At 39.1% G+C, this 27,948-nt stretch overlaps 1 protein-coding gene across 4 annotated transcripts; it reads left to right on the top strand.

Moving 5' to 3' along the window:
* The first annotated feature begins 19 nt into the window (after nucleotides 1–19).
* On the top strand, nucleotides 20–27,829 carry LOC144194947 (phospholipid-transporting ATPase ID-like). Of its 4 annotated transcripts, none has more exons than XM_077714202.1 (29): nucleotides 20–215; nucleotides 1,933–2,028; nucleotides 8,509–8,596; nucleotides 8,664–8,722; nucleotides 8,820–8,933; nucleotides 11,552–11,650; nucleotides 12,005–12,066; nucleotides 12,392–12,464; nucleotides 13,694–13,764; nucleotides 13,828–13,910; nucleotides 13,983–14,141; nucleotides 14,220–14,308; nucleotides 14,450–14,643; nucleotides 15,759–15,967; nucleotides 16,053–16,096; nucleotides 16,258–16,423; nucleotides 16,493–16,681; nucleotides 17,281–17,396; nucleotides 17,464–17,628; nucleotides 17,684–17,795; nucleotides 19,315–19,420; nucleotides 19,488–19,629; nucleotides 21,198–21,381; nucleotides 21,438–21,661; nucleotides 22,443–22,526; nucleotides 22,617–22,862; nucleotides 22,922–23,060; nucleotides 23,634–23,764; nucleotides 25,418–27,829. In XM_077714202.1, the coding sequence occupies exons 3-29, from the start codon at nucleotides 8,554–8,556 to the stop codon at nucleotides 25,745–25,747; spliced, it is 3,633 nt and encodes a 1,210-aa protein (XP_077570328.1). In that variant the 5' UTR covers nucleotides 20–215; nucleotides 1,933–2,028; nucleotides 8,509–8,553; the 3' UTR covers nucleotides 25,748–27,829. The 4 variants fall into 4 exon arrangements, with proteins under 4 accessions (XP_077570328.1, XP_077570329.1, XP_077570326.1 ...); XM_077714203.1 differs by adding an exon at nucleotides 24,990–25,059 and having other exon boundaries at nucleotides 13,828–14,141; nucleotides 25,418–25,504; XM_077714200.1 differs by having other exon boundaries at nucleotides 13,828–14,141.
* The last annotated feature ends 119 nt before the right edge of the window (nucleotides 27,830–27,948 follow it).

Raw genomic sequence — 27,948 nt, 5'->3', positions numbered from 1 at the left:
GTAATGGAGGGTGGGGTCAAGAGAGGAAGCAGAGGAGGAGAAAGAGGAGAGGAGAAGAGAAAAAAGAGGGCGTAGGTTGCTCGACGCCACGCTACGGCTGCCAAAAGGGTCGCACCGACACAAAGTGAGCCTTCTTCTTACCGTTTTTTTCCTCCGAGCGGGACAACCTTATTTCATCCCCGAAAACAGCCCTGCGCCCCGGCTCGGAATTTAAGGTAAGTCGTTCCACTCCTCTGATGAGAGACCCGTGTTTTTTGGCTCTCAAAGTTTGACGATTTAATAAAAATGCCCCCATATGGTCACGGCTTACTACAAAGTAAGTGTGTAAAATCCTCCTTGAACCATTTTCAAACTTTTTAAAAAGTTTTTTTTTACTCAATTTGTCTTTGTCATACATAGTACTGCCGTATTACACTATTATACTGATGACGCTGTAACGGTAAGTGCTCAGCTAAATAGACCGCTATTTATTCAAGATCTTTTTGACCCTCCACATTAAAGTTTTCTATTTGTTTTTGGAAAAAGAAGAATAAATGCTTATTTTTGGAGAGACAATGTTGCAATATTAAGGTGTTTAGTATCTATCATTTTTATACTTACTAAACACCTTAATATTCCAACATAGTATATTAATATTAAACTATAATAGGATTATGCATATACTCTGTTTGTTCAGTTAGAACACTGGAGAGTACGGTTGGTCTTAACACTTGGGAAAAGTTGGGAAGTGTCTCAAGGGACACCAACGTCTGAAAATCTTTAATTTAAAACTATGTCGCCTATATTAACAATAGTCGTTCTAATCAAATTTTTATCAGCAGGAATCACATAAACCTCCAAAATTATTCCAAAATCACATTTATTTTTCACCCTGACCTAATGTAATCAAAACTTGTCTTGCTGTTCCTGAACAACTCCCCGTTCGAGTGATGCAAAAAAAAGTAACGTCATGTTTTTAATGGCATCATTTTATCACTTTTGACTAAATATTCCTTAAATCTTCTAATATTACGCAATAAAATGTTGTGCTTACACAGACTTTAGGTTGCCAAAAGTTGATGCTCTTGAAACCCAACAACTTCCGGGTCATTTTACAGAAAAAAAAACAAGCAACAAAATGACAGTTTCACAATTTGAATCTTTTAATAATATAATTTATCATTTTAAATTCATCATATTTTGACTTAAATCTTGTAATAGTTCAATTTACTCAAACTGAGAAATCCATGCATGTGTGTCTTTCTCAAAGTAGCAAATAAGCAGCATAATAGCACAAATACTAAGCTCACTTAAATGCACAGTGCAATACTTAAAAAATACACTTTGTGTGAGTCACACTGTCTGATGAATTTGGAGGGTTTAGTATTAAGAAACATTCAAAAACAAGTAATGAAACATTGATTAATACATATGAACTCACAACTATCAGACGGAGGTGATATGATGTTATTAACCTGCCTACCTTGACCGTGGACAACATGTTCCCTTACAGAAAGTGCTATGTGGCTACACTCAGTTTGATAGTGACGACGAGGAAGCTGAGGTTGCATTGACAGGAAAAATGACTCTTTATATGTGAACTTAAAGTTTACGCAAGTCAGAAAAGTTGACTCATCAGCTACCAATAACGGTGATTAACCCTCAATATCCATTTCACTTAGAAAGGCAGGGAGTGATCATTCATACCCAATAACTTTAAATGTTTCATTTTATCCGAGTGGAAAATACTTTATGCAAGGCTAGGCATATTTTTCATTTAGTAGTATTCAACAAAGGTAATTCAAAGTGATTTACATCACATTGAAATTAAAAAAAAACTGTTAATGAAGAAATCTACAAAAATAAAAGCTTACATGAAAGTCACATTAAAATTAGCATTCATTCATTAAATCATTCATTAATTCATTTTCTGAACCGCTTTTTCCTCATTAGGGTGGCTGGGTGTGCTGGAGCCTATTCCAACTGACTTTGTTGGGCCAGAGGCGCGGGACACACTGAATTGGTGGCCAGCTAATCGCAAGGCACGAGGTGACGGTCAACCATTCACACCCATACTCATACCTAGGGGCAATTTATTCATTTAAAAAAAATAATTAATGTATCAATTTTTAAAATCAATTGCACGTTTGCGTTTTCCTTAGGAAAAAATGAATAATTCATTCATCCATTCATTCATTTTCCGTATCCTATCCCAACCAACTACGGGCACCGGGTGGAGGGACACTGAATTAGTGGTGAGCGAATCATAAGGCCCAAAGAGACAGACAAGCACGTACGCACACACTAATATTAAGGGGCAACTTAGAGTGTCCAACCAGCCTACCATGCATGATTTTTGGATGTGGGAGGAAACCGGAGTACCTGGAGAAAACCCGTGCAAGTCCTGGGAGAACATGGAAATTCCACCAGGAAGGTCGAGACCTGTGATTGAACCCTCTATTTTAGATTTTAAAAGTCAGATGTGCTACCACTCAATCACCAGGCGTCCCTAGTTATTTAATATAGTAGTTACATAATAATCATGGTCCACTATTTCTCCGGGTATTGAATTTTGATTTTTTTATGATTTAGTGGAAAAGTCATCAAAGATTAGTTTCAAACCAAGATCTGAAACAATGTAAAATAACATTCTCTTTGAATATCTTAACGTTCATTTTTAGAAAATATTCAGATAATTAATAACCTGACACTCTTTCACATTCCACAGCTTATAAATCTGCCACTGAAAATAAAAACCTGTAGAGGTTGTTCATTTGATCTCCAATCGAAAAATGAATGGGAGCATTTATCCTAAGAGGTCAATTAAATGGTCACACGTTTAATCAGGTAAAATGAGACTTGGCCCTATGGCGGAGGTGAATTATTCAGATAGCTCAATTGTTCATGGCTGTTCATGTGTTGCATTTCCAGGTTTCCGTCCAAGAGTTGCCATTGTCACTCTGGCATCAGTCAAAAATCACAAAGCAAAAGTTACGTCTGTCATAGTCGAACACTCACTTTGATACTAACAAAAACATTTACAGTACATTAAATGACTCCATTTTTTTCTAAATCACTAATGACTCAGGACGTTTGAGTTTGATTTAGTAAGGAACAGCACATATTAATGAACATACAGACGCTCTTCTACTTACGAACATTCAGTTTACGAACAAACAATACATACGAACATGTCTGCAAATTGTGTTTATGTAGAAAAATGTTCATAAGTTCCATTTTGTATTGCGCGCCTTTTTCCGAGTAATGCTTCTTTCTGCCGCTAATACCGACGCCTGGCGCTGTGAGAGTGCAGCTTCTACAGCATCTACCTTCCTCTGCAGTGCGGAAGTGCGTGACGTATCTCCAGTGCGCAAAGAACCTTTTTCATTTTTACCATTAAATATCTCGTGCATCCATTATTCAATGTGGTTGGTAAAAAGTGAAAAGCTTCTGGTGAGGGAGTTGGAAGGAAGAGGCAAGCCATTTCGTTTGAAGCGAGAGTGGCAATAATAAAGAAGCTTGATGTGCGTGAGAAAGTAGTGAGCGTTGCACGGGAATACTACAACTTGAATCGTTCGACCGTCAGTACCATTTATAGACAAAAATATCCAGCAGCAGGACCCAAATATTGAACGTTGCACAAAGGTTGCAAATCAATTGAATGATGCCATACAGTGCTAAAAAAGAAGAAAACTGTGCAATCGTCATTAGATAGCTTCTTTCGGCCAGTCTTTTTTAAATTACATTTTAATATTTCTTAATACACTCCTTTTTACTTTACTTTCTACTTTTTACTTTTTAATTTACTTTGTACTTTTTACTTTGATGATGAGTGATGAGTATGTTAATACTTGAGTCCTTTTTTTCTCTTTATGTTTCATATGTACTGTTAACGGATGCAGTTTTTTATATGTATCGTATCTTTTGCCGACTCGGCCAATCTGTCAAATTTTTAAAGTCAATGTGGCCCCCGGCCCGAAAAGTTTGCCCAGCCCTGGATTAGATGCTCAAATATGAAAACACACATCTGGAATCAGCTCAACCAGGGGAAAAACAATGAAAGGAATCTGACAGACAATTTGGAATTAAATATGAAAACACACAACTGGAATCAGCGCAACCAGGGGAAAAGCAATAAAAGGAAGCTGACAAACAAATTGGAATTATTAATGTATTAAAGTATTCATGGGCAAAACATAATTAATATCAGCCTGTGATTCAGATATTTTTTTAGGCCAGCAGAGAAGGCCTAGCAGGCCCTGACAGTGCACCACTGGTATGTGTATGTATGTATGTATGTATGTGTGTGTGTGTGTGTGTGTGTGTGTGTACATGCATACATATATATATATATATATATATATATATATATATATATATATATATATATATATATATATATATATATATATATATATATATATATATATATATATATATATATATATATATATATATATATATATATATATATATATATATATATATATATATATATATATATATATATATATATATATATATATATATATATATATATATATATATATATATATATATATATATATATATATATATATATATATATATATATATATATATATATATATATATATATATATATATATATATATATATATATATATTTCTGAAGGTGACAAATTTCATCGTCAGAAATGTCTACAATATATAAATATCCACACAATTTTTACTTTAGCACTTTTGACTGTTTAAGTTACGCGTTTAGGCCAATAAAATTATTTTAGGTCAATACCATTTTGTGGAAGACAAAGTGGTGAAAGTATATTTGCCTGTTGAAGTCATAAAAAAAAAAAAAGAATGCAACGTCAAGTAGTCTTTCTGTTTCCCTGAGGCAGCCTCTATGCCAAAGAGGCCCGCTTAAGTGTCCATATCTGGACAGAAACACCAAGTGAGCAGGTGGTATTGTTCCCAGGGGCTATTTGCTGATTTGTTGTTATTAATAGCTCACAGTTTTGATAAAACAAGAAGCTGGTTAAGTGTTCCATAAGGATGGCGAGTCAGGGAAGATGCTGAATAACTAAATCTTTTAATCTTTTTCTATTAGACATAACAAAAGGAAATCAAGCCCTCTTATCTATTTCTTTCATTAATAGACGAATGGTGCAGGCATGACTGCTTTCTCTTAATTCTAGATGACTCATTAGAGGATGGTAATCGAGGCAATGTTCACATTAGCAGTCTAGTCAAAAAAGGAAATGTTTTTCTTAACATTTTTTTTTATTTCAGTAAGAATCACAAAACCTCCAACTACCAATTTTGTCATACGCAGCTGAGTATGAAAAAAAAATAGGCTTTTATCAAGTCAATGATGATGACAAAGCCTGTCGGATTTTTATTCTACATTTTAATAGTCAAAACCACAAAGTGTGTATATGTATATACCGTGGTTCCTCGAGATTTGGTCTTAATGCTCGTATGTCTATTTACTCATAACTCTAATGAACGTTTCTCATGGAAATGAACTAAAAACAAATTAATTTGTTCCAACTGTTACGATTACGCCACGTCGTCGTGGCGCGGTCGTGAATGGATTTGGACCCAGACGCGGGAAGCGGGAGGGGAAACGAGGCAAGTAGCTATAAAGCAACATCTTTAATAACTCAGAAGGGATCTTTACAAAACAACGAGGACTTTGGAAACGGAAGCGATACCAAACAGGAAACAGGAGGACGAGAGGTATTGAGGAGAAAGGAAGCAGGGCTGCCTGGCTATTGAATCCACGCAGTGACATCCAGGAAAATGCTGTAATTGTGCAGGAGCATTGCAGGAGTATACGGGAGCATGCGGGACGCATGAAGGAACGATCCGACAATGATCCTAGGACTCATTGATGTTTAAATCCAAAAACAGGAAGTAATCAGCAAATTGACCGCTGTACTCGGACGTTTGGTCGCCTGACGTTTGGAGACATTACACACGAGGGAGTTGTGACTAGAAAAAAGGGGGAAAAAAGCATATATATATGTATGTATATATATATATATATATATAAAATATGATATATAGAGGGATAGAGAGAATGTAGTAAAGGGAGCGCTTTTTGTTGACAATAGATACAATGTTTATCCCAGAAATCTGAGATGTAGCGCTTGGACAAGACGCCCATTCATGCTTCCTGACCTCCGAACCTGTTGGTCAGACAGAATTAGACACTGAGATAATATTACCTTTTCATCATCCCTCCAGCTAATGGACTGAAAAAAATGAATTCCTCTTTTATTATGTTCTTTTTTTATACAGTTTGACCTAAAATCATTCCCTGAATTATGGGACTTCTGTCAGAAAACACAGAAAAACTCTTTCAGGCTTTTGGTTTTAAGAAGATTGGATTATTGTAATCATATATTTAGCAAAAGATGACTCCGGATGCTGCTCCCCAGAAATAAAAGGAAAATGGACAATATTACACCAGCCATGAAATGACTTTTTTCAGAGGATAAACGATAATATGTTACTGCTCCCAAACAAAACACTTAATGGTCTAGCTAACAGGAAGTGCATAAAAATGACCACGCCAATTAAATTGTGCCTCATCTCTCAGCAGCGTGCGGATGGTAAACCCAGGAAATTCCCCTTACTTCTTTGATGGCCCACTAAGTTTAAAACGCCTTTGTCTGGCACTGTGAACGTCAGGCTTGCGTCAACATGGAAAATAAAAGTGGTTCATTTAGCGAGTGAACAGTGCACTGTGTCTTGGGCGACTTTTACTTTTTTTTAAACATACCCAAACATATGGTCTGACCTGCAACGGTCTTTAAATGGAATTCTCATTTAAAGGCTCATTCCTGGATGAATATGGAGTGTTTGTTTATAGGTCCAGTGCTGACATCACCATGGTGGATGAAAACTACAAGTGAAGGCAGGAATTATTAGATGTTTCAATGAAGGATACAATATTGCTGCCATTAATAACTCTAGGCACTTTTATCATAATTTTAGAAAATGATAGACATCCAATTATGCGGCTCGTTTCAACTTTCTTCTGTGACTTGTAACGAGTTCATCTCTAGTAGTCCTTTCTTATCAGTAATTTCATAAACGACTTAATATAAAATGTGGCTGTTTTGCATCATGGCTGTATCAAATGCCTTGAAATGGGATTAGATTAGATTGGATAACTTTATTCATCCCATAATCGGGAAATTTCATTGTCACAGGAGCAAGAGGATGAGAACACAGACACAGGAACAGACATTTTAGACATAAGTAAATTGGTTAATAAATAACTTAATAAATAAAAAAAACTATTACATATATTCAGTGGTACCTCGACATACGAGAACCCTGACATAAGAGAATATCGAGATACGAGTACATTTTCGAGCAAATAATTGTTTCTGGAAACGAGAAAGCCAGGTGGCCAAGACATGAGAGGCTGTTTATGGTTTTAGCGCAGTCTTTTTTGCCGCATCTCTTTCGTGTATAACAGATATTTACGAGCACTGGGTGGAGCTTTGCATTTTTTCAGTGTTTTTTTCCTCGTCACTTAGCCTAAATGGCTATTACGAGGGGTATATATTACTTCTCGTTGGCAAGTAGTCGTGCGTCATCTTAATGTGAGGACATTTGTGTGCATCATTTTCGGAATATTTTGAAGGGAATACAAAAGCAAACTGCCCATCGATAGTAAAAGTCAGGTTGGAGGCGGGGCGTGTGTGTGTGTGTGTATGTATGTATGTACGTACATGCGTGCGTACATATATATATTCACACATACACATATATAAAATACATACGGTTGATCTTAATTAGTCTTATTGTCCTTTTAAGAAACTTGGTGACGCCCTCTGTCCTTCCTGAATGTAGTGAAGGGGGCCTTCACTGTTATTTCTTTTTTAGAAGTCAGTTGTTTGAGTATATTATAGTAGGTGACGTTCTACTAATACCAATTCAGAGTGTCGCCAGCCTGGTGCCTATGAGTTGGCTCATTTGTTTGAGTATATTATTGTAGGTTACGTTTTACTAATACCAATTCAGGGTGTCCCCAGCCTGGTGCCCATGAGTTGGCTAAAATACATATGGTTGGTCTTAATTAGTCTTATTGTCCCTTTAAAAAACTTGGTGACACCCCTGTCCCTCCTGAATGTAGTGAAGGGGGGCTTCACTAGGTTATTTTTGTTATTGATTTTAGAAGTCAGTTGTTTTAGTATATTATATTAGGTTATGTTTTACTAAGACTATTTCAGGCCTGGTGCCCGTGATTTGGCTGAGGTAGGATCCAAACCTGCTTACCGCCTATAACCACCTTTGTGAGGATAAGAATGAATAAATAACTCAGTAGGTGTAATTGACAGAGATTGATGTGCAATCCGTTTGAAGTGGGATGGCTGACAACTAATAAAAGATCTTCATCTGTTCAATTCACAGCTGAATGATGAACATTGAACATTTGTTAGTTTTTCTCTCCTGGTCAAAAGAATTGGGCGTTGATAGCCATCATTGGCACTGAAATACGCTGCTAAGGTTTTTACTGTTTTTTCTCCACAGACTACAACGATGACGGACAGATAGCAGAGAAAGAGGAAGGAGAACATGTCATTTTTTGGTTTTAATTTTGGCAAAAAGAAAGAGCAAGGTAAGCTTGATGAAATTTCTCTTTCAGATTTTTTTAGGGTTCATTATTTCCTTTTTTTTGCTCTTAGAACTTGAGAGGAAACTAAGGGCCAATGACCGAGAATACAACCTCTCCTTCAAATATGCTGTAAGTGTCAATCATGGTTATTCCTTTCTCCAAACCATTAAGTAGCTATCAAATACTGTCTACAAAGTCAAAATTTGTTATGCTTCCTGTTCACAAGACGAACGCCATCAAGACCTCCAAGTATAACTTCTTCACCTTCCTACCTCACAACCTTTTTGAGCAGTTCCAGAGAATTGCTAATGCCTACTTTCTCTTCCTGCTGGTGCTCCAGGTAGGCCAGAAAAGCCTTTTGAACTCCTACAAAGTAGTGAAAAAACTTGAGATGTTGTCATTACCATAGAGTTTTTACATCCTGGTTTTATTTCCTGTTTTACTGCAGATCGTTTAGGTAACTGGTTTGTAGTGTGAAGATCATTAACTCAGTCGCCTAAAGTCCTTTGCAAAAAAGTGTTACTCATAGTTCCTCTTGTTTTACAGGGTTACTTTTAAAACAAGGTCACAGATGTAAAAAAAAAGGGACAAATTGCTTTGGATTTAAAGGGAGTACTCTACAAATATCAATTTGGCTGTGCTTTGAATTTACTTAGGTGGATATTTGTTCTCGCTGAATCCTCCTGTAGTTAATTCACTTTGCTATTGAGGGTAGTAGAAAAACCTTCATCCCCCACAAATACATTTTGACCTGGACTTGGACACAAAATAAATTGGATATGTATCACCATTAATGGCAACCAAATTGTTAATTTTCTTCTGTTGTTATGATTTTAAAGCAGAACCATTGTTTTGGAAGTGATTTTTTTTGCAAATGTAACACCTTAAACTATAAAGCAATACAAAAGCACTTTCGAGCAGAAATAAATATATTAGGGTTGCAAATAATGATTAGTCTAATCAGCAAAATAATTGTTGCTTTGATGAAAACACTTATTGCTTAATTTTGGGGGTTTTGAATCCAAATCTGACCTTTTCTTGGGCAGTGCAATATGAGAAAATTGTATCACAATATGTGCCTTTATTTTACCAGCAACACCCTCACCCTTTCACAACCACATCCTGCTGTCATTCACTTATAGCCTTTCCTCTTCAACAGGGGTAGGGAACCTATGGCTCGGGAGCCATATGTGTCTCTTTTGATGGGTGTATACGGCTCTCCGCTAACCTGTGTGGTAAAATATGGGTATCGCTGGTGAGAGACCTAAGTCCCGAACGCACCAATGGGAGCGTCACGCTGGAACTGTGGCGCCGACATGATCTCTAGCGCCTTTTAGTCATACATTTTCTTCATTAGTCTCTTCTGCATGCATACTCTCATTGATACACATTGATCAGCAACAGCTCAAAATGTTCTCAAACGAATTCAGACACTTTTTTTTTCATTTTCAAAGTGGTGAAATCATTTATAAATGCACACACATTTCCATGTATTTTTACTTTTAAATTCTTAGTATGACTCTCAAGGGATAATGTTTGAAAATATGAATTGTTTATGGCTCTCTTTGTCAAAAAGGTTCCCGACCCCTGCTCTACAAGAACAGTAGAGTGTTGCCAAAAAATGCACCCAGTCAGTCAGGTCATAGAGGGTCGGTCATACAACGACTACAGAATTTTTTATTTTGCGCACACAAAATGCACACTGACTGGTCGGGCGGCCCCGTCCATTTTGGAGAAAATTTTAGACTTTTAGGTGCATCCTATAGGTGTGAAAATTAGGTATTTCATCTCATCTCATTTTCTGAACCGCTTTATCCTCATTAGGGTTGCGGGGGTGCTGGAGCCAATCCCAGCTTTCTCCGGGCCAAAGGCGAGGGACACCCTGACTCATCGGTCGGGGGCCAGCTGATTGGAGGGCACAAGAAGACAGACAACCATGCACACTCACCCATAACCATACCTAGGGGCAATTTAGAGTATCCGAATCAACCTACCATGAATCTATTGGGAATGTGGGAGGAAACCGGAGTACCCAGAGGAAACCCACGCTGGCCAAGGGAGAACATGCAAACTCCACACAGATGGACGTGACCTGGATTAAAACCCAGGACCCCAGAGCTGTGAGGCCGACGCGCTAACCACTCACCCAACCGGTCCGCCCTCGTCTTTTTTTCATAACAAACTTGTGTATGACAGCTCATTTTATTTTTGAACTGACTTTAAATTGACCAACGACAAATGTCGTATAAACAGAAGCAGCAATAAATAGTATATTGATATATTATATGATAAGAAATTATTTAACACCCAAATTGGAAAGAATTGTGTTCTATGTGTTCTGTGTGGCTTAAACATTTTGCTTGTTTCAAATTTCTTGCAAGCATTACTCACGCATGGTTGCCACAGGGAGCAAATTAGAGTCATACCTATTGGTAGTACAATGGAATGGAATCACAAAATATAGCAAGTCAATGCACATTGTGTCATTTGTTGGCCCAAATGTGCATTGAAGAAACAATGATCAATTCATGATGACAATACACGTGCAAAATGTGAACAGGAGATTTTAAATCGTTTTGGCAATACATAGTCAAATTATACAACAGGCGGCCCGATGAAGCGAGTGATCAACGTGTTGGGCTTACAGCTCTGGGGTCTTGGGTTCAAATTCAGGTCATGTCCATCTGTTTGGAGTTTGCATTTTCTCCAAGCGTGGGTTTCATTTGGGTACTCTGGTTTCCTCCCACATTCAAAAACATGCATGGTAGGCTGATTGGACTCTCTAAATCTCCCCCAGGTATGGGTGTGACTGTCCAAGGTTTTCCGTCTCCTTGTCTCAGGGTGTGCCCCACCTCTGGGGATAGGCTCAGCACCCCCTTGACCCTAATGAGGATAAAACGGTTCTGAAAATGAGACGAGATAAGATGAATTTTGTTATAACTTGTTATTTTCGATTAGGTGATTCCTGAGATCTCATCACTTTCCTGGTTCACCACAGTGGTACCACTGGTGCTTGTACTATCAGTCACTGCTGCCAAGGATGCCACTGATGATATCGTAAGCTCCTCGCTCACCTTCATCGTTATACCAGGAATCTATGTCAGCCTAGCACGTCCTTTTAGTCAACGTCTGCATATTTAGGGGGAAATCTGTAATTGCGTCACTCTGATTTCATAAAACGTCGCTCCTTCCCCTTTTTTATGGTGAGTTGCCGTCATAGCAACTCAACTGCGTCCGTTGGCTCATGACCTTGTACTATTTAATGGTTTACAAGCACTAATCACAGGAGCGTGAAACTATGAAACTAAATAACATGACGTCATGGATTAAACATTATCTCAGGGGAATAGTGAGTTTAATGAGCGGGAACACGGAAAAGCGGCGAAATACTTATCATGTGTTTATTTTCAGAATCGCCACCGAAGCGACAACCAAGTCAATAACCGAAAAGTCCAAGTTCTCATCGATGGAAAGTAAGTCGTTAAAAAATGATCACGTTCAGCCCCACGGACCCCCAATGGGAAATGGAAGGGTCTGGCAGCAATATTTTGATTGCTTCTAGCCCCTTCCATTTGAAATAGATTTGCATGTACATCACTATTAATAATGGCGATTAGGGCAGTGTAATATTTATACGGGCTCAAGCAAAGTAAGGGGAGAAGAAATCAGCCCTGAAACTTCCATTAAGCAGTAGCACAATCGCGACCCAATGCCCATTTTTGGCCATTTCCATTTCATGAAAAACAAACACTTCATTTGTTTTGTCATCAAACTAAACATCCTGCCTCCTCTCCACAGACTGCGTGGCGAGAATTGGATGGATGTGCAGGTGGGAGACATCATCAAGCTGGAAAACAATCAGTTTGTTACAGTAAGGCAACTTTGTATAACATTACTACTTTAAATGGCAAAATTACACGATTTGAGTGCTTTATACAGCAAAACATACTGTGTAAACTCACAATACATAGCGAACCTTTTACCAGGATTCCCCCCCTAAAATGTAGAAACATTTAAAAAATACCAATATTTGGTCCAATGTTATTTATCTTATTCACATGGAAAAATTCAAGCTGTCAACATTTGACTAAAAATCTCTTTCATTTCCAGTCGGAAATTCAACACTCAAAACGCACACAAAGCTTTTCATTCACCGTTTTGCAGACCCACAAAAATATCTAGAATTGATCATCTTTTTTTTTTCTTCCCAAAACCCTAAACAAAAGTGACCTAAAATTGTCTAAAACAGGAATAAGAAACGTATGGCTCGAGAGCCCTATGTCGCTCTTTTGATGGGTGCATATGGCAAACTGTTATGATTCGGCAAGCCGATTAAAGATGGATTCACAACAACTAAGAAACAAAGGAGTCGATATTCATAAAAATTAGTACAAAGTGGCTGGCTTTCGGCCCTGGTAGAATGGGCTCTTGCCGACATCTGGGAGACAAACACGAGTATTACGTCTCCCGCGGAGGGAACTATTTCAGCGGCGCAGGGCACATTTTCGCTGGGATTTTGGGCTATTATATTCATTTTAGTATTAAATCATTTCCCTATCATTTTCTCTCACATTTGTGTTTCTCAGATCTTTCCTACAAAATTGGGACAATTTGACCAATTTTAAAGGGTTTAGTTGGCAGTTGTTTGAGGACCATGGAACGAATTAGAGAATTTACATACAAAGTACTGCTTTACTTACGAAATTTTCGAGTTACCAAAAAAGTTCTGGAACCAATTAATTTCATAAGTAGAGGTACGACTGTATATCAGTCCATTAATAATTACCACGATAACTAACATCTTGTTTATTTTTCTGTTGTGCAATGAAGATAAGACAACTCCCTCCTTACACTATGAAAAGTAAAGAATAAAACCTGCAGAAATGTCTTTATTTTTTGAAATTTGACTTCAAACCAAAAGTTGCTGTGCAATATAAAATAAATAAAATGTTCAACTGAAAACATAATCAAATGTTTTTAATATTATCGTTGACAAAGATTGATTCACCATAATTATCGTTATTGTTTTATCGCCCAGCTCTATTCTGCAATATGCTATTGTTATAAAAAAAAATTGAAATCTTACTATTTTTCCTTCAGGCTGACCTCCTCCTGCTGTCCAGCAGTGAACCGCTTAACCTGGTTTACATCGAAACGGCTGAGCTGGACGGGTAACTTTTTGTCTGGGTCCACCACTTGTCATTTTCTGTGACTTTTTCTCTCCATGTCCTCAGCGAGACAAACCTGAAGGTCCGTCAGGCCCTGCCAGTGACCGGGGACCTCGGAGATGATGTCTTCAAGCTGGCAGACTTCAATGGTGCAACCAAAAATAAGAAAAATCAAATCTACTCTGGATTTTTTGAAAACTCCTTGCGTTTGTGTCCCAAAGGGGAAGTCCACTGCGAGCCTCCCAACAACCGTCTGGATCGCTTCACAGGGACACTGGCTTTTGCTGGGCAGAAATATGCACTGGACAATGAAAAGATCCTGCTGCGAGGGTGTACCCTAAGGAACACCGAGTGGTGTTTTGGACTGGTTCTGTTTGGAGGTGGCGTCTCCTGGGAGCATGTAGCATGTGTAATCACAGCTTGAGTCCACTTTTGTTTTTAACATTTTTTTATTCCAGGCCCCGAGACCAAACTGATGCAAAACTGCGGCAAGAGCACTTTCAAGAGGACTTGCGTGGATCGTCTGATGAACGTCCTTGTCGTTTGTGTGAGCCACCTCTTCCATTTCATATTAAAAAACATATATTACAAGTTTGAAAATACAAAATGAAAACTATTGAAAATGAGCAAATCCACAATGTATTCTTTTTTAACATGTTTCCTCATCAGTCAATGTTTGTTCATGTAGATATTTGGCTTCCTGGCATTCATGTGCACCATCCTGGGCATTGGGAACTACTGCTGGGAGCTGGGAGACGGCTCGGCGTTCACACCCTTCCTGCCCAGGCAGAACGACAACGGCGCCGGCTTCTCCTCCTTTCTCACTTTCTGGTCCTACGTTATCATCCTTAACACCGTGGTGCCCATTTCACTCTATGTCAGGTCAGACCAAAGTGACCTCTTAGCTATTTCTTTTTAACTCTGCCAGTATGTAAATCCTACAGGAGGCAGAAGTTATGTATTTGTTGTGTGTCAGTATGTTGGTGCTAAAAAATAACTCAAGAAAGTAATATGCAACTGAAGAGGTATCGTATTTTCACAACTGTAGGGCACACTCAAAAGTCTAAAATTTTCTCTAAAATGGACGAGGCGGCGCCCAATCTGTCAGTGTGCCTTGGTTATGCACAAAAATCAAAATTTTGGATGACCCTGACTGCTTGACTTGCGGACAATGGACCCATGGCCACAAGAAAAAAAAGGACTTGGACTAAAAATCCCACTTGACATTTTTTATTTATTTATATCAAGTTGAGAGGAACTATTTTCACTCTGAGTACAGTATTTAGAGTAGTTACATTTTTAAATATTTACATCATATTTAGATATTAATAATTTACATCCTTTTGACATGCTTATAGCCATAATATTTAATAAATATAGACTGATAAATGTACTTGTAGTTCTTTATAGGCACAAAAACATGTATTGTGTTAATTATAATGGGTGTGATCCTACTTCACATTTTTTCGTTCATCCTGTCTACATTAACCACAATATTCAAGGGTTTACTGTATTATCAATTTTGCTAAATATGATTGTAATTCCCCCGTGACAGAGGAAATTATCTCATTTTGAGGTGATGAAATTACAAGTACCTAGAGGTAAAACATTTCTTGCTAACTCAGGAACGGCTTGCAAGATATGTTTGGAATATAAAACAGAAGGTTATTTAATTTGGAAGAATAATTTCCAATGGTGTGGTGGTTCTTCCCCTTGACGTTGGTCTGTGTGATAGTGAACGTGAGTGCTTGCCTGTTAGTCTTTGTGTCCTATGGCTGACTGGCGACCAGTCTAATGAATTTACATGGGTGGATGTTTGTTCTCACTGAATGCTCCTGTAGTTATTTCACTTTGATAAATTCTGCTATTGAGGGTAGTAGACATATCTTCATCCCCTCAAATCCATTTTGACTGGGACTTGGAAACAAAAATTGGATATGTATCACCATTAATGGCAACCAGATTGTAAATTTCCTTCTGTTGCTGTTTTTTTACAGTGTGGAATTCATTCGCCTGGGCAACAGCTTCTACATCGACTGGGACCGTAAGATGTACTACTCACGCAGTGACACCCCTGCCGAGGCGCGCACCACCACGCTGAACGAGGAACTGGGTCAAATCAAGTATGTATTCAGTGACAAGACTGGTACCCTGACGCAAAACATCATGACCTTCAACAAGTGCTCCATCAATGGCAAGACATTTGGTGAGTGGAATAAAACATTACTTCAAATAGGCCATCAAAGTTGTTGTTTGTTGTAAAAGTTGTGAAATGTGTCTTTTCTTGACAGGGGATGTTTTTGACTACATGGGACAAAGACTTGAAATCAATGAGGTGGGTTTTATTGTTGTGTCTCGTCTTCATCATTAACGAAAAAAAACAATTGGGGCCAACAAAAACTGTGTTTTAGACCATAGTCTGCGTGTCGTGAGTAGTTTGGATAATTCTGCCTTAAACACTGTACTGTAATCTATCTGTCGTATATCTTCGAGCAGCACACTGAGATGGTGGATTTTTCCTTCAACCCACTGGCTGATCCCCGCTTTACCTTCCATGATCACGCCTTAGTAGAAGCCGTTAAATTGGAAACGACTGAGGTGCACGCCTTTTTCCGACTGCTCGCCCTCTGCCACACAGTCATGGCCGAGGAAAAGAAAGAAGGCAAGGGCACTAATTTTTCACTCATTATTAATTGACCCCCAACTCATTTTTAAACGACAACCGCTTTAGGGGAGCTGTTCTACCAAGCTCAGTCTCCTGATGAGGGCGCTTTAGTCACTGCCGCCAGGAACTTTGGCTTTGTGTTCCGTTCACGGACGCCAGACAGTGTCTCCATCATGGAAATGGGCCAGCAGCAGACTTACAAACTTTTGGCCATCCTGGATTTCAACAATGTCCGCAAGAGGATGTCTGTCATTGGTAAGCATTCACAGTAGGTTAGTTTTAATTTTGCATAATTGCTGGGCCATAAATACATCACAATATGGGCATTTTCAAATCACGATAACAATATGATATGAATTAGTATAGTATTCTACTTGTGTATTTGGGTCCGTATGTTTTTTTTTAGTATGTTTATGTTTAAGATAACTCAAGAACGAATAAAAGGGTTATCAAAACAAACTTTCAGGATTATTTATAATATCTATACAGATGTGCAAATGTTTCCCTCATGTGTTATCATTTTTGCAATGTATATTTTGTCATATTGTCCAGTACAGTATTACCTTGAGATACAAGCATAATGCTTTCCGGCGAGAAAGACAGAGCAATGCCGTTCTCATAAACCGTCCCTCGCACACTTGGCCACCCGAACAGCCGCATTGGGAACCATCTCGTATGCTCATATCTCAAATTTGTCCCTCATCTCAAGGCAAAAATTTGCTTGGAATTTTCCTCGTGTCTCAAATTTCTCGGATGTTGGGACAGTCGTATGTCAAGGTATTACTGTATGGTGTTACCCTCATGTTATACCCAACTTGTGCAGTTTATTGCATTGTCTTCTTTCTAATGTTCAGTCCGTAGTCCAGAGGGTAAGCTGTCTTTGTACTGCAAGGGAGCGGACACCATCATCTACGAAAGGCTTCATCCCTCCTGCTCCAAATTGATGGATGTTACCACAGAGCATCTCAATGTCAGTATGCAACTCTTCTAACTCCTCCCATGGAGAAATGACCGACATCCCTATTTTCCCATTGCAGGAGTTTGCGGGGGAAGGCCTGCGAACGCTGGCGCTGGCTTACAAAGACCTGGACGAGGACTTTTTTCTTCAGTGGTTACAGCGCCACCACCAAGCCAGCACGTCGCTGGACGAGCGCGAGGACAAATTGGAGCAGCTGTATGAGGAGATTGAGACTGACCTGCTGGTAGGCCATTGGCATGTTGCACGTGAAAGTGCTTTTAACTAATGCACGTGTTTAGTTGCTAGGAGCGACGGCAATAGAAGACAAGCTGCAGGATGGGGTCCCACAGACTATTGAGCAACTAGCCAAAGCTGACATCAAAATCTGGGTGCTGACAGGCGACAAACAAGGTAGAACAGACTATCAACATAGCATGTGCCATTAACGGTGCTAGGAAATTGGGCGTATATTTTTGTGAATGGCAAAGTAAATAGTAAAGATTCTTCTCATCCCATCTCATTTTCTGTTGTGGGGGGTGCTGCACCCAAATCCAGCTGTCTCCGGGCCAGAGGCGGGAGACACCCTGAATCGGTGGCCAGCCAATCGCAGGGCACAAGGAGACAGACAACCATGCACACTCACACCCATAGCTAGGGCCAATTTACAGTGTCCAATCAGTCGACCATGCATATTTTTGGAATGTGGGAGGAAACCGGAGTACCCGGTGGAAACCCACGCAGAACATACAAACTCCACACAGGTCAACGTAACCCAGAGCTGTGAGGTCAACGTGCCACCGAGCCACACAGTAAATATTCACTTAGGTATTTATTATATTACATTTATTCACTTATTTTTCCTTAAAAAAAACCCTTAAAATTAAAATTGCAAAATAGGAGAAAAAGTTCATTTATTGTCTTTGTTTTAATTATTTTTGTCAAATATGATATAAAGTCATTTATCTTTATAAATGAAATCTGTTGGGAAATAAGTTCTGAAACCTTGACACATTCCAACACATTCCAAATACTACTTGCATGGTAGGCGGATTGGACATTCGAAATTGCCCCTAGGTAAGGGTGAAAGTGTGCTTTGGTTGTCTGTCTCCTTGTGCCTTGTCATCAGCTGGTGCAGCGATACAGGGTGTCCCCTGCCTATGGCCCGGAGTCAGCTGTGATAGGCTTCAGCACCCTCCGCGGCCTTAATGAAGATAAAGCAGTTCAGAAAATGAGATGAGATAATATAAATATATATTTAAAATTATTCGTTTTATTTCTTCAATTCAAATAAGCAATCATGTTTTCACGAGGGTTATGGGAGGCATGGGATCGATTTCCACTCGTTTGAGATTATGACAGTGATTGCGAATGGTTGTCTGTCTCTATGACAGACAACTGACTGGCCACCAGTTTCGGGTGTTGTTTGCCTTTTGCCTAAAGTTAGGTGTGGCTCCAGCAACCAGCGTTCATCAAAAGTGTCAGCGGTGTTGAAAATGAATGAATAGATTGCCCCGATGTATGAGTCTGAGCGTGAATGGTTACCCCACTTTTTGTGCTCTGCGATCGACTGGTAATCAATTCAGGGTATTGCCTGCTGTCCATTGTTTGGCTAGGATGGGCACCAACGTCCCCCGCGACCTCTGTAAGGATTAACGGAATGCAAAATGAATGAATGAATATTTTATATCTATATTGTTTGCAATACTTAGTTGAACTTTACATTTTCTTACATTCTAAATATTGTTTAATTCAGCCTTTATTTATTTGATATTACATTACATGTATTTATTTAAAAATAACTTAATTTTCTGATTTCTGTAACTAAAACTGTGAGTGATGTCAAAATATGGAATTCAACTTATTGGCTTATTTGAGCACCCGTGCATTGTTTAGGTTTTTTTCATCAAGAAGGACAATGTTTATTTTGCAGAAACCGCTGAAAACATCGGGTATTCCTGCAACCTGCTACGCGAGGAAATGAACGACGTATTTGTCATTTCCGGCAACTCGGCGGAAGACGTCAAGGAGGAGCTTAGGTAGCTATCATTTTTGTATCCTCCTCGTAATTGTTATTTTCACTCGGTGCCATTTTATATGTGACAGAAATGCACGCACCTCCATGAAACCAGACGCTGCTGAGGACTATTCATTAATGCCAAAGAGGACCTTGGGTAAAAGTGCAAAGGAGATTACTGACGAACCAGTGAACGGCGAATACGGCCTTGTCATCAATGGACACAGTCTGGTACATGCTACCACTTTTTATGCTCACCAATGTCACAACAATAGTTTTTTTGGCTCCTGATACTGTTTACGATACCGAGCTGTGTTGCAGATTTAGATATATTGTGCCAAGATGATGCTTTTAAAATAATATTAATAATATTTTAAAACTAAATTACTGCATAATCCCTTTCATGTAAAGACATTTCTATCACTGCTTAGCTGAATGACTGCCATTGACAGCTAGGCGTCTAGTCCAATACCAGCATTTTTTTTAAATTATCCCACTTCTAATCGATTTTGACATTTACTCGTGATGAACATCAAATTTCTCATCAGAGGTTGCAGGGCAGTCATGTGGGTAGTGGCAACGTACCAACATCGTTGTTGTTTAATGCTGTTCCATCGGTATCAAACTTAGGTTGTCAGTAGCTAATTGTTCTTCAGCACTTTTAAAAAAAAGATTTTATCAATGTCAAAACATCCACTATTGACACAGTGGTTTCCATTGATGGCACTGAATGTCCAAACCATTTGGGGTGGAAGTGATGGCAACAAATTCATAAATGTTTTCCCGCTGGGACCCTCCCATCTCAAATGGATTGAATGCGTACTAGTAATAAAGTAATTGAAATTCACAGCTGAATTTTTCATTTTATTGCCGTGACAACACCAGCGGTAGGGATGGGAATCCTTTTGTCACATTTCACAATACAATTAATGGAACGATTATCTTACAGCATTCCAATACAAATATCATTGATACAAACAAATTATTTCTAAATGTTTTTTTTTTGTGACAGTCTTTGGGAAAAAAATGTCTTCCTCAGATTGAGTATATTTTAGTGAAAGGTATTAGTGTCTCCTTTTAACTGACACTTATGTGGTGTAAAATGTTCCCAATAACCTGTAAACTGTTGGTTCATTTATTAGACAGTGACACGTTTTGAAAGCAAGCATTTGGGGCCCGCGTAATGATAACTTATCGGGATCACGATAAATCACCATAGAGTGGTACCTTGAAATACGAGCTTAATGCATTCCGGGTTTGAGCTCATATGTCGATTTACTTGTATCTTAAATCAGCGTTTTCCAGTCAATTACCTAAAAACAAATTAATTAGTTCCAACCCACTGAAAAAAACAGGATATTGGATTGGAAAAACATTTTTATTTCTTCTAATTCGCCATCTATTAACAGAGTAACAAATAACTAGTGGTTATGATGCTTAATAGTACTAAAATTACGTAACCAACACATTTAAATGAACTTGAATTACGATTCAGACACAATCAAAAATAAATTCAATCTAACTTTACACTAAACTTAATTCTAATTTAGTTTTACATTTTTTCCCTTTCTTCTCCTGGATTGGCTCTATTTGCCCCGCCTCCACCTTGACTTTCAGACTTCAAATTTCTCTCGTATATCAAAGTAAATATTTGATCGAAATTTTACTCGTATATCGAGGTATTACTGTACTGATATAGATATTGGGACACCCTTAAACAGCAACATGACTACTAACAATACCATACTAATACTAACTAAGATAAAGGTTTTAGCAATTTCCTTTTTTTGTGGTGGCAGGCGTACGCATTGGATGGCAGCATGGAGCTGGACTTCCTGCGGACGGCGTGCATGTGCAAGGCTGTGATCTGCTGCCGTGTGACGCCGCTGCAAAAAGCGCAGGTGGTGCAGCTGGTCAAGACATTCAAGCGTGCCGTCACACTTGCAATTGGAGATGGTGCCAATGATGTCAGCATGATTAAAGGTGAGGTGGACATTCTGCGGAAGAAAAAAGATTGTTGATGATTTTTGTGTTTGCAGTGGCGCACATCGGCGTGGGGATTTCAGGCCAGGAAGGCATGCAGGCGGTGTTATCCAGCGACTATTCCTTCGCTCAGTTCCGTTTCTTACAACGCCTCTTGCTCGTGCATGGCCGCTGGTCCTACCTCCGCATGTGCAAATTTCTGCGCTATTTTTTCTACAAGAACTTCACCTTCACCTTCGTTCATTTTTGGTATGCCTTCTTCTGTGGCTTCTCAGCACAGGTGAGAGCGCCGATGATGTTTGCCAGATATTTGCCAGGGATGATATACACTGTTTAAAAAAAGAGGTTTTCAGAAGTAAAACAATTTCACTATATGAATATTCAAATTTTTATGGAAAACAGTCATGTTTGTCCAAAACTAAAATCTTTAAGCACCAGGACCCCAGAGCTGTGAGGTTGACACGTTAACAACTCACCGGGCCGCCTTTTGCTAGGTCGTCTAAGCTCAAAATTAAGTATGTTAGTCCTCCGTTATGTGGTCTCAATTTAAGATCTCAAATCAATCAGACAGTACATAGGTGTGTAATAGGCCCGGCGGATGAGTGGTTAGCGCGCGGGCCTCACAGTGGGGGAACCTGGGTTCAAATCCAGGTCGGTCTACCAGTGTTAAGTTTGCATGTTCTCCCCAGGCTTGCATGGGTTTTCCCTGGGTACTCCGGTTTGCTCCCACATCTCAAACACATGCATGGTAGGCTGATTGGACACTCTAAATTGCCCCTAGGTATGAATGTGAGCGTGAATGGTTGTTTGTCTCCTTGTGCCCTGCGATTGGCTGGCCACCAATTCAGGGTGTCCCCCGCCGAGTGAAGTCAGCTGGGATAGGCTCCAACACCCCCTTCCCCCCCGCTTCCCCAGTGAGGATGAAGTGATTGAAAAAATGAATGATTGAATGAATAAAAAAGGTATATGGTTGATGCTTGAGCCAACATTTGAAGTGCTTCTCATTCACAAATTCAGTTTTTCATTTCATTTAACTGAAATCAAAAACTTTCTTCTTCTAGACAGTTTATGACGAATGGTTTATAACACTCTACAATCTGGTGTACACAGCCCTACCTGTACTGGGCATGAGTCTCTTAGATCAGGTATGCGCTCAATGAACTAGCTGCCATTGACGGCCCTGCACGTCCAAGACATTTGAACCGGGTATAAAGAGACTTAACTCTGTTTTCTAGGACGTGAACGATGCATGGAGCTTCCAGCACCCTGAATTGTACGTGCCGGGCCAGCTCAACCTGTACTTCAGCAAGACAGCCTTCTTCAAGTGCGCACTGCACAGCTGCTACAGTTCTCTGGTGCTCTTCTTCATCCCCTACGCCGCTGTCAGCGAGGCGGCCCGCGCCGATGGCCGCGACGTGGCCGACTACCAGTCTTTTGCCGTCCTCACGCAGACCTGCCTGCTTTTTGCCGTCACCATACAGGTAAGGTATATTGTCAAATGTTCTCACCTATCATCGTCTTATTGCTTCTGCGTGCCTAGCTGGGCTTGGAGATGTCGTACTGGACAGCGGTGAACACCATCTTTTTGGTGGGCAGTTTGGTCATGTATTTTGCCGTCACCTTCACCATGCACAGCAACGGACTCTTCCTTTTGTTGCCATCTGCCTTCTCCTTTGTTGGTATGTTGTTAAAGCGATTTGGTACTTTTGTGGGGAATGGAAAAAAAATGAAGAATATTACAGGTATAAGTTGTTGTTTTGGAAGAAATTAAACCAAATGTTCAAATATGCTAATTATTTTTTTTATCCTTAGTGTTACAATGTACAATAACCATACAGGCTTGATAATGTATCATTTAATGTTAGTTATGTAAAAGAAATCATGCATGTTATTATTCATCCAAATATTTTTAGTTTAATTGCGTTTTTTATAATACAAATTATTTTTCTTTCATTTAAAAATTAATAATGCCACAGAATTTAACATTAACAGTGAAGTGAATTTTAATGTATAATTATGAACAAAATCACTTTCATTTTTCCTTATTAAGTAACTTTTTTATTCTTGTGATTTTTAGTTTGATGCTAAAATTATAATAATACTATTTGGTTTCATTAATGTGACAAACTAAGTTATAATATTTCTTACTGGTATAAAATATTAAATGATCTACTCTAATAACAAATTAATTTCTGTGATACCCTTGGTCTATGTATACAGAATGTATTATATAATGAATGCTATTTGTTCAGGCACTGCAAGGAACTCCCTGAGCCAACCCAACGTCTGGTTGACCATCATGCTGACCTCCATTTTGTGCATCCTTCCTGTAGTCAGCTATCGCTTCTTGTTCATCTTGCTCCGCCCCACCATCAATGACAAGGTATAGATTCTTGCAAATCATTTCTCTGTGGTAGACATCAATTTAAAGTAAATTTGAATACAGTGGTACCTCTAGATACGAGCTTAATGCGTTCCGGGACTGAGCTCGTATGTCGATTTACTCGTAACTCAAATGAATTTTTCTCATAGAAATGAACTAAAAACTAATTAATTTGTTCCAACCCTCTGAAAAAACACAGCAACACAAAACATCGACAAATTTAAATGAACTTGGAATACGATGCAGACACACTCAAATATAAATTTAATCTAACCTTACACTAAACTTAGTTCAAATTTTGTTTTAAATTTGTATACCTTCTCACGGAGTGGCTCTATTTGCCCCGCCTACACCCTGACTTTCAGATGCAACCTATCAAGGATTGTTTGCTTTTGTCTTTCCATCAAAATATTCCGAAAATGATGCACACAAATGTCCTCACAATAGGATAACGCACGACCACTCGCCAATGAGAAGTACTATATACTCCTCTCATATTTGTGATCGCTCCGCCATTCGCACTGACTAACGGGGAAAAAACACTGACAAATTACAACGCTGCGCCCAGTGCTCGTAGATACATTACACGAGGGAGTTGAGTCTTGAAAGACATGATGTTCTTATGAGCACCCTCTGGCGTCCACTGTATGCTCGTATATCAAAATGTCTCGTATCTCAAGATAAATATTTGCTCGAAATTTTACTCGTATCTCAAATTGCTCGTATGTCGAGGCACCCGTATATCGAGGTATTACTGTATTGGTGATGGCCCACTGGCTAGCATGTTGCCCCCACAGTAGTGAGATTAAGAATTGGGTCTGAGGTCCAGACCTTTTTCCGTGGGGAACCCTCTAGTGAAATGCCAATAACAGCTATATATGGTAATGGAAATGACTGCCATATAATTAAATTACAAACACGGCCATATAGATAATGCGCCTGGAATACAAATGTGTTTTTGTTGTAATACAAGTATGTGTACCTAGGAGTACGTGCACTACAAAAACTTGGAATTATGTGTACTCGTATGACAAGTACATGCGCTTATTTGTACCTCCACTACATGTGCTTGCATGCACTTTCTTTACAAGAACATACTTGCCTATATGTGTACCACAAGAACATTTACTGACCACCACAGGAAGCTCCCAACATAATTTCTCCAGCAATTACGTATACTAATTAAATATACATGATTAATATACTGGTGATACATTTCTTCCAGGGGTGGCCAAGTGGCGCGAGTGGTTAGCGGTGTCGGCCTCACAGCTCTGGGGTCCTGTGTTCAAATCCAGGTCATGTCCATCTGCATGGAGTTTGCATGTTCTCCCCGGGCCTGTGTGGGATTCCTCCGGGTACTCCGACTGCCTCCTGCATTCCAAAAACATACATGATAGGCTGATTGGAAACTCTAGATTGCCCCTGGGTATCCTGCTTGGTTGTCCATCTCCTTGTGCCCTGCGATCGCTTGGCCACCGATTCAAGGTGTCCCCCCCCCCCCCCCCCCCTTCTGATCTGTAGTCATGTAGGATTGGCTCCAGAACCCTCTGTGACCCTTATGGGGAAAAAGTGGTTCAGAAAATGAAATGAAATGTGAGGGAATGAGATGAAATGAGAGAAATTTCTTCCATTAACATTCAACCTTCTTTTTAGGTCATGCTCAAAGTCCGTCAGGCCAAAGCGTCGCCTCCCCCGCCTCCCCGCCGCACACGAATCCGCCGCACCAGCTCACGGCGTTCCGGCTATGCCTTCTCGCATGCTCAGGGCTATGGCGATCTGGTGACTTCGGGCCGTTTCTTGCGGCGGCCCGCACCAGCCCGCTCCTCGGGTTTCACCCACACGGGGCGCGCCACCTCAGGCTTCAGCCCTATGGGGCGCTCAGCCGGGTACAGTCCGACGGGGCGTGCCCAGAATGCCAAGGCCCAGGAGGTGGAGGTGACCTCGCTGCAAATGTATCGGACCATTAGGGATGCCGCTCTTTGACTGATTGTCAGCGCTACACCAACAACAACAACAAACAACGAGAGAACGTAGGACGATGTATCTTTTTGTTTACATTTTTTTTGCCAAGGATAAAGGAGAAAAGGTAAGGCTGGGGAGTTTAAATGTTTAAACTAGAAGTGAAAGTTTCTAAGGTGAGAGTAGGTTCATGATTCATTTAGAAAATAGCAATGGCAGTCAATGAAATTAGGACGTTTTTTCAACTTCCCATGACAACAGACCGTTTTGTGATGAGTTGCAATTAACAATGATTAATTGAGATTAATGGCAGAAAATTGTGCGATTATTTCAAAACTAGTGCATGTATTGGCTTAAAATTGGTTTTTTAAACCTATAATTCCAACCATATTTTATATTAAAGGGAAATTCCAGAATCTCCCCAGCTTGGCTTTGAAGAATACATAGCAGCAAAGTCACCTTAAAGCATCTTGTACTCAACTATATACAGTATAATTATCTACACACATACAGTGAGTTCCTGGTGCAGAATCCCACCGGAACTGGTAAATAGATAACCATTTTAATCTCTTGAGCCAGAAGAAGGTAACTTTTTATCACCACTTTTCCTAATGGCTCATATTTCACATATTGGTCAGTGGTGGAATTTATTTATCGCAATAGTGTTGGTATCTCACCATGAGAGGTGATTTTTTTTTTGTGGATTGTTTGTCCGGATGCAAACCTAAAGTTACCACTTTGCATTTGGAATGAGCCATAAGCGCTTTAACCCTTGCACAACTATTCTAAAGTGGACACCAAAGACTTTTCACCCCTTTTTGGGGCAAATAATTATTTTTGGTTGTTTAAACAAATTAAATATTAGCAATTATGAACTATATTTTTTAATTATTATTACAATTTGGTTAAATACAAAAGCAAACTTAATAAATTAAAAATACACGGGCCCCAAGTAGCACTCTTTTTTTCATGGTATTTATGTAGTTGCATGCCCTAGATGTCCAAGTCATTTAAACCACTAAAAGTGGCTGTGAATGCTCGTGTTTAAATTCCATTGATCATGCTAAGTGTAGTACCCCTGAATTAGCAATTATTGCTTTAAACACGGGGAAATAATCAGACCGGTCAGTTGTTGTTATCTTCAAGCCAACTTTACTGAAATGCCTGAAGATTTCCCCGCGTTTCAGCTATATGAGCCCAGACATAAAAAATCGAATACCGATCCATACCCTTGCTATTTGGCTGGAGGCATCAATAATCGAAGACTGATAAACACCCAATCCCAAAACTAGTTTTACATCACACATGCACTCATTTATAACTTAAACACTTTTAGCATGTGACCCTCTCTCATTTATAACTTACTCACTTTACCCTGTCACATAAGCATTCCATCTATTTATACTGGGAGGATGGTAGCGTATTAACAAATTGCCTCCCATCTTCCCAGTCAAAATGAAATGGATGTTTTGCCATTTTAATTGCAGCCACTGTGGAAAAATTGTGGTCTGTAACGGTTAAAAGAAGAAAAAACATAATTTGTGCAGCGCAGGCTTAATATTGCTTTTAGAACAAAACTAGTTAGCTTTCAAGAATTGGGATGTAAATGATTTCATAATTGACAGAATAAAGTAGAACTATTTAAAGTCGCTTTAGTATACACAAACAAATCTAAAAGATTAGGGATGGAAATACAAATTTTGGACTAATAAAAGTTGATAAATACACCGCAAATTGACTGAAATATACAGTGTTAATCAAATGATGAGGACATATAATTTCCTGAAAATGTCATCTTATAGTTGTTTTATTGCTTTCTTGTATGATTATGCAAAAGCTACATGAATATGATGCCCATTTTTTACTTGTTCATACTGGAAAATCAACATGAAGCAATGCTGCAAAACAATGTACGAACTATAAGATCATCATTTACATTTTACATGAATATTATTTATCTGTGCCTTCCTTCCACACATATACATCAGGCCGTTTGGCAATTTTATACGATTTATTGTGATCTTTTTTTTATAAACAGTACAAGGTTTTGTATGTTTTTATACCAGGAGCTACAATGAAATGAAAATAAATAATTTTAAAATACAAGTGGAGTATCATTTTGTCATCTTCATAATGAGACTTGTGAAGGCCAGGTGGCGCTATAACCCTTGCAAATCATCAGGTAAATTGAACTCAAAATATAATCTGAAAAAAATAATATATTG

The sequence above is a fragment of the Stigmatopora nigra genome, chromosome 4, assembly GCF_051989575.1.
Source record: "Stigmatopora nigra isolate UIUO_SnigA chromosome 4, RoL_Snig_1.1, whole genome shotgun sequence".
Classification (NCBI taxonomy): domain Eukaryota; kingdom Metazoa; phylum Chordata; class Actinopteri; order Syngnathiformes; family Syngnathidae; genus Stigmatopora; species Stigmatopora nigra.
The sequence above is the reverse complement of the archived record's forward strand: the minus strand, read 5'-3'. Positions and strand labels throughout refer to the sequence as shown.